Source organism: Rhincodon typus, chromosome 11, assembly GCF_021869965.1.
Source record: "Rhincodon typus isolate 14 chromosome 11, sRhiTyp1.1, whole genome shotgun sequence".
NCBI lineage: Eukaryota > Metazoa > Chordata > Chondrichthyes > Orectolobiformes > Rhincodontidae > Rhincodon > Rhincodon typus.
In genome coordinates, this window is record NC_063342.1 from 74,390,668 (window position 1) to 74,397,565 (window position 6,898).

Sequence of the window (6,898 nt, forward strand, 5' to 3'; positions counted from 1 at the left end):
AGGCCCGAAACATCAGCCTTCCTGCTCCTATGATGCTGCTTGGCCTGCTGTGTTCATCCAGCCCTACACCATGTTATCTCAGATTTTCCAGCATCTGCAGTTCTTAATATCTCTTATAATAAAGGATCTTGTTTGAAGCTATGAGTTAGACACCTTCTTCCATCTTCTCTAAAAGCTTGTGCAAAATCCCATTAAATTAGACTTGATCAGGAAAAACAACATTTGATGCAAACCTTCCAGAAACCAGTTTCACTGTGTCCGAGCAATAGGTAACATTAACCATGACCTAAAATATACATCTGTTCCTGTTTTAGAGATATGTTAACTAATATTGTTGATATTTAACAGTATTTATTGCAGCATTTATTTTTCTATTAACAAGGTTTAATTGTATTTGTATTGCTTTTGGAAGCTTTGAAGTAAAGTCATTTCACTCATGCTAAGTAAACTTAACACTAACTGCTTTACAAAAAAGTACAATGTCATTTCTGGTAGCAATGTACTCAATTTAATGGAGTCTGTTGCAGGTTCAGGAGGTGTTGCCTTTGACATTGTGCATTTTCTTTTTGCTTTCCCAGTCCCCATGTCCTGAAAGAGATTGCTTCTGCTTTTAGTAAATAATTGATCTACAATACTATTATCCTTTTGGCATGTGCAGCAACTGTCTGTATGCCTTTCTCAGGCATTAGATCAATACCTGAAAGCTGTGAAGTTAAAAGCTACTCCACTTATTAACCCCTTCAGATGTGCTCAATTCTGTCAGTTTCTATGACCATCCAGATGATTGCAGGTGAGCACACCCAAAATACTCCCAGTTCCATTTCAGTCAGTTTGCCCTTATCCTGAAATTCACATTTGTGAAACAACCTCTTGATTCATCTCCACATAGGTGGTTTGAAATCTGAGCAATGAAATGAATGTAGGAACTGTGGATTGTACCTCTTCAGTATTCACTGATGGAAGATATAAGCTATGCTCCTAATGAGTTGATGTAGATGCAAGCAAATCTTTTAATCGTCACAGACTAACTGAACACTCTTTCAGAATCACTTACTTTGATTATAATAATCATATTTGTTTTAATTTCTAGTGGTACAAAAATGAATATTTAACATCGTGTTTCCATATAATCAGATTATTGATATATTGATAGCTTTATTTAGGACAGCAGTAGTTCCTCATTTTGTGTAGATGGGGTGGAGAAGAGGAAGTATTATCCTAGACAAGGTAGTATTACAGTTCCATGAATGAAGGTGCATTTCAGGGATCATTTCTGCTTTTAAAATTCAAACTTCCGACTTTCTTAAACGTATATATTTTACACTAATGTTAGTTCTGAGTTCTGCTGTGACTGAATTTTGGCATTTATTGCTGTGCGTTGAGCAGATTGAAACTGTTAATGGTTTTAGTGTTTGTAAGTAACAGCTTGCTTTAGCTTATGTTTTATAAAATGCACGCTTCTGGCATGTTATAAATAAAAACCTTCCTGCATGCATCAAATGCTGTTTTCTGTGGCTATGATTTCTATGCATCTTTGCTTCTAATTGCTAATCTGTTGTGTATTTAAGGTGTTTTACTAATTAGAAATGGTGACAATGCTGAATGATCATGGTCATGATGAACAGCAGCAGCACCTGCCTTCAAAGGTCTATGAATATAAAACGTAACCTTGTTCTAACATGTCATTTATCGGTTTCCATAGTTTCTACTTTCATCCTACACGTTCATGGCCATCCAAGGTTTGGCTTTAACGTCGGAGATTATTGCACATCACTGCTCTGGTTAAACTAATTATCCACCAGTCAGGGAGGGAAGCTTAGTAAATTCTATTTAGATTCTGTAAGCCATATGGTCGTTTAGCTCCTTTTTTCCCTGTAACAAATGAAGTAACATATACTAAGAAGCAGTTGTTCGATGTTTGCAAATAATTTAATGTTTTGGCTTTAAATGCTGGCACCCAAATTAAAATAGTTATTAAAATGAATGAATAAAACAGAAATTGCTGGAAAAACTCAGCAGGTCTGGCAGCATCTGTGCGGAGAACGCAGAGTTAATGTTTAGCGACCCTTTATTTAAAATGAATAATCCTATTTTTATATACCCGGTTGTCAGGTGAATTGGCCTTAATGCTACTTCATAAGAGATGAGACCTTGAGAGAGCTATCCCAAGCTTTTACCCAGATTAACCTGTGAAGCCATGGCAATCTGTGATAATCCCTTCCAAATCATATTTATCTAATAAAAACAAGCTGAGCTTAAATTTTTATCAGAAGTTGTCAAATTTATGGACTGTCGGCCAATTTAAAATTATACCAAAACCTTTTCATGGTGAGAATTCCTTCAGTTGAAGGAATTATTGTTCCTCTAGTCTGCCTTTCCTGAAATTCAGAGAGGTGTCTTCATATACGGCTCCATGCAGGAAAATGGCAAGCCTCTTGTCCAGTGTACCTGCTTTTCTTTATTTGGTTGAGGGATGTGGGCATTGCTGGCTAGGCTAACATTTATTGCCTATCCCTAATTGCCCTGGAGATGGTGGTGATGAGCTGTCTTGAAATGCAACAGTCCGTGTTGTGTGGGGCAACTCGCAGTGCTTTTCAAGAGGATTACAGGATTTTGACCCATGACAGTGAAGGAACAGTGCTAAGTTCCAAGTCCAGCTGATGAGTGTGACTTGATAGGGAGCTTGCAGGTGGTGGTACTCACTTGTATGCACTGCTGAATTTGCTCTAAGTGGTTGAGGCTACAGTTTTAAAGGTGCTGTCAAAGACAATAAGTTCATGGTTTGTGCAGGCATTCTATGTGTTTGAATTCTGCAGCCTACTTTACAAGAGACATTTCTTGTGAATCCAATTAGGGTAGCTCAGAAGTTGTAGTGTCAAATGCAGAGATACCAGGCTCATGTTTTGCTCACCAGTTCAAAGCACAATGCATTCAATAAGTCAGCATTAATAAATTTTATTTTAAAAAGACACAATGAAACATGTTCTGCTTCAAGTTGAATCCAAAATTATTGAATTATACCTTTTGAGATTGTGATAGAAAATTGTATGCAAGTTTTCTGTATCATTACACTGTTTTGACTCTTGATGAGCTAAGCAGTACAGTACACAGAAAAATTCAGACCTGACACGAAATGGTTCCTGTAATGGCCATGTTAAGAGGAGAGTCCTGTGACATAACTGACATTTTCTCATTGTTTTCTTGGACCTGAGTAATAATGCTTGGAAGTTCAATTAATTCGTATTAATTCATGCCCACACTCTGTGCTGTGCCTGCTTTACTCTGGCAGGGGCTCAAATGGAACTAAGCAGGTGTTAGGCACCAGACAGAACTGAAAATACTCATGTCTGCCTGCATTCTGCATCAGATTAAAGCCCTAGCAACCATTGGCTGGGCTTGTATCTCAGAATTATTTCATTTAATTAACTGTTTACTTTGAGTAAAGGAGACCATTTGCAAATCACTAATTTAATTGACTTATAAAACATATTTCTGTTAATGGGATAACTAACATGTTTAAACTATTGCTGCTATAGAATTAATTAGTTCAGTTTAAATTTGAGAATCCTGGACAGTGCTGATTAAAGAGGTTATCACATGATTTATATCCAATTTGGTCATCCTTGTCGATTCGGTCAAGCTGTAAATATTTGTGGTGCTATTCGCTGAATGTTTATTTAGAGTAGTGCCCAGCATTGGATGTCCCTTGAACTACTTGGCACTTCAGATTTTGTTTGCAGCTCCTTCACTCCCATCTTTCAATTTAACTTTGTTTTCATATTCATGCCCATCTGTGTCATTGCAGAAAAGAATGAGTTGACTTAAAGGTAAAGGAAGCGATCATTGAAGTAAAATGTTTTCAATTCACCTGCAGCTAGGTAAATGGGCATTTTAATGTAAAGCAAACCCTTCAACTTAGCGATCTGAGAGAGCAACCCGTGGTGACTCTTCCCTCTGCAGCAGGTACTTAGCAGGTGCTTGATGCCTCACCACAGGCAAACCAGCTGCGATTGGGCACACTGAATGGACCATCTGTGAACACGTTCTTTCCCCACATTATGACAACACACTTGACGTGTGAATATTCTACCTGCCTCATGCTGCCAATGTTTTCAGTACATGCAGAATGACTGTTGCAGTGTTTTGTTGAAAAAGTTATAAGTTGACGTTTTGGCAAACATAAAATAGAAAGCATTGATTCTGTTAGTGTTATCACTATTCACTCTCATTTAGCATCACTTCTGAAGCATTCCTTTGGGTTATTTAAGGAGTACAATAAAAGCTCTCCATTATTATAATTTTCTATACTAATTTAAACTTCTGAATCTTTTAAAAATTATTAGAGTGCAGGATTTCTTTGAGTTATCAAAACTAATACTGTCATCTTGTGGTGTGCAGAATTATTTTTGTGATGCCACACACTCCACACCTCCCACCCTAAAATTCTTCCTTTGTTGACCTTATCTTCCCTGCCCTCAAATTATGGGCATGAAATGCTGTAGATAACTGAATAAAAATGCTTTCCAACTAACTTCAGCATGCTTATATTTTTTCTTTCTTGTCCTTTTGCCACGCCCCTAATTAGGATGCAAAAGTAAGTTGTAATTTTGCATTGCCTATGAATTCCAAGTGTGTTAAAGCCTTCTGACTAATACCCAGTCATTCTCTTTGTAAAGTATGTACTGCTTTTGGAAACCTACGGTCTCTTCTCCCCTCATTAGCATTGGTGTCCTATTATCTGGGTTTGAACTCTGTCCTCCATACAGGGATTGCTCTTGGTTCAGTTTATTAATGGGGGAATGCAAAGCAATAACCAGATTTTTGTCTCATTAAGCAAGTTAATAGGGCATGTCACTGCAGCCTGTTCATTCCCCACTTCCTGAGTGCCAGGTTCCAGAAATAAAAACATCCTCACTGTCATCAATACCATGCAATGGTGCAACATTGCACTAAAGATGGGATGGGAGAAAATAACTTTGAAATTGAAGCAGAAAAGCATTTTGTTAAATTTTATACATGACATTCTCAAGCATACCATCTTGTTCTCGTGATTCTTTGTTTTCTCATTTGCAATTTTTTTCCCCTTTCTCGCACAAAAAATTTGACTCCGACACTTGTTCTTTGTGTTTAAAATTGATTACCAAGATGTTTAATTTTGCCTCCACAGGAAGCTGAGACTCCTCGTAGCGTGCTGGAAGAAATTGGACTCACATAAATGTCTCGTTAAAGTGAATGTTCCCCCAAATATTCTGATCTAGATTTCACTGCTTTAATTGTGATGTATGGCTACTATTGCAGGAAACTGTCTCTTGTTTTGTGTATTTTAGTTAGCAGAAGTTGAACTTGCAAACATTTTTCATTATAAGAAGATTAAAAAGGGAAACAATATATTTTTGAAATCAATATTTGAGTTCAATGGAGGCTTGGCTCAAATTCAATGGTTTGACAGAATGAAGACTTTAAATGACTACTTAAGTAATGTGACCATTATTTGATCCAAGCTGCAAACTAGTGGGTCTGTTTAAAAACCTCCTGATGTTCCTGTTTCGTTGGCTCAAGGAATTGGACATAGGTGTTTCTTATCAGTTTCTGTCAAATGCCAAGTTTACCCTCCTTTTTTGCCAAAGTCAATACTCATCTTTGGATTCGTGAGTGCCATGTGATTTTCTTTTGTTTCTCACATGTTCAATCTCAGTATATGCTCAAAATCAAAAGTTCAGAATATACCAAAGCAACCAGTGTTGACAACTATTTTTGTGTTTTGTTAAACAATTTATTTTTTAAATACAATTGTCCTGCCTACATTTGTGGGCTTGATCTAGTTTGTATTTTTAATAATTTTGATCTGATTTGTCTTTAAGGGTCACATATCAGTTCAGCATGAGGAAATGTAAAGGAGAGGAGGAAAGGGATTGTAGTATACCACTGAACTAAATCATATTAAAGGAAAATTCAATTTTCTTTGAGCTAGGATAACTTTTGATATTGTGTGTTAGCTGTAGCTTTTCGGTCTGATAGCCTCACTTCTATCTGGCATTACTGCCTCTCATCAGAAGTAGAAGATTTCAGCTGTACTGATGTTTACATTTTTTAAAAAAAAAAACTATATACTGTGTTCAGCACAGATTCATAATTTTGCTATTCTGAATATGTAAAAAAAATTGAAAGTATTTTCAATTTACAAAACAAGTAATGGTAGTTTTCAATAGTGGTGAATAATTTTGACTTTTTTTCCAAATCATGTTTGCATTTTCTTGAACTGAGATGATTTATTTGATGTTTGTTTTTGAACCTCCTTCAAGCCAAATCAAGCTGTTCAAACAGGTGTCTCAAGTTTTAATTTTGGTTGACTATTCAATAGCTTAACTGATTTGCGTTCTGCAAAAATGTAGCGAGTTTTAGCTGTTTAAATGCTCCTGACTAGCCAGTGCTGGTGTAAAGCTAGGTGGTTGTCCAATGGTTTAATGCCTTCATTTTCCATGAAAACAGGAGTGAAAGTGTTATATCATCAATGTACAAGACTGAAAAATAAATGTCCTCACTAACATGAAAAGAAATCTGGTGTACATTTAAACTTGAGGACTTCAGCTGATTTATGTACTGTGAAATATATTTCAACCATACAGAATCACATTTTATGTAGTCTGCCTGTGATGTACAATTCCTGATGCTAGCTGCATAGTTTGTAAATTTTAGGTATTTACTATTTCTTCTTTTGGAGGAATGGGTTCAAAGACATTATTGTGGCACTTCTTGGCCACTTGATGCATTTAACCTGGGTGAGCACTGATAAGAATTTGTTTTTACTACAAAGAAAATAAATTGAATTTGTTAACAGAAGAGTAGGCACCCAAAATGATGGCTGTGTATCTGTAGGTCCCCTATTTTCAGCAGTGGA

The 6,898-nt window shown here is 36.4% G+C and overlaps 1 protein-coding gene across 1 annotated transcript in view; it reads left to right on the forward strand.

Annotated features, from left to right (window-relative positions):
• The window catches only part of ap1s2 (adaptor related protein complex 1 subunit sigma 2), a 20,450-nt gene extending 13,893 nt beyond the window's left edge, over positions 1-6,557 (forward strand). The window contains exon 5 of the mRNA XM_020513609.2: positions 5,168-6,557. Within this exon, the coding sequence (XP_020369198.1) occupies positions 5,168-5,215 (48 nt within the window). The 3' untranslated portion in view covers positions 5,216-6,557. The remainder of the gene's footprint in view (positions 1-5,167) is intronic.
• Positions 6,558-6,898: the final 341 nt, after the last annotated feature.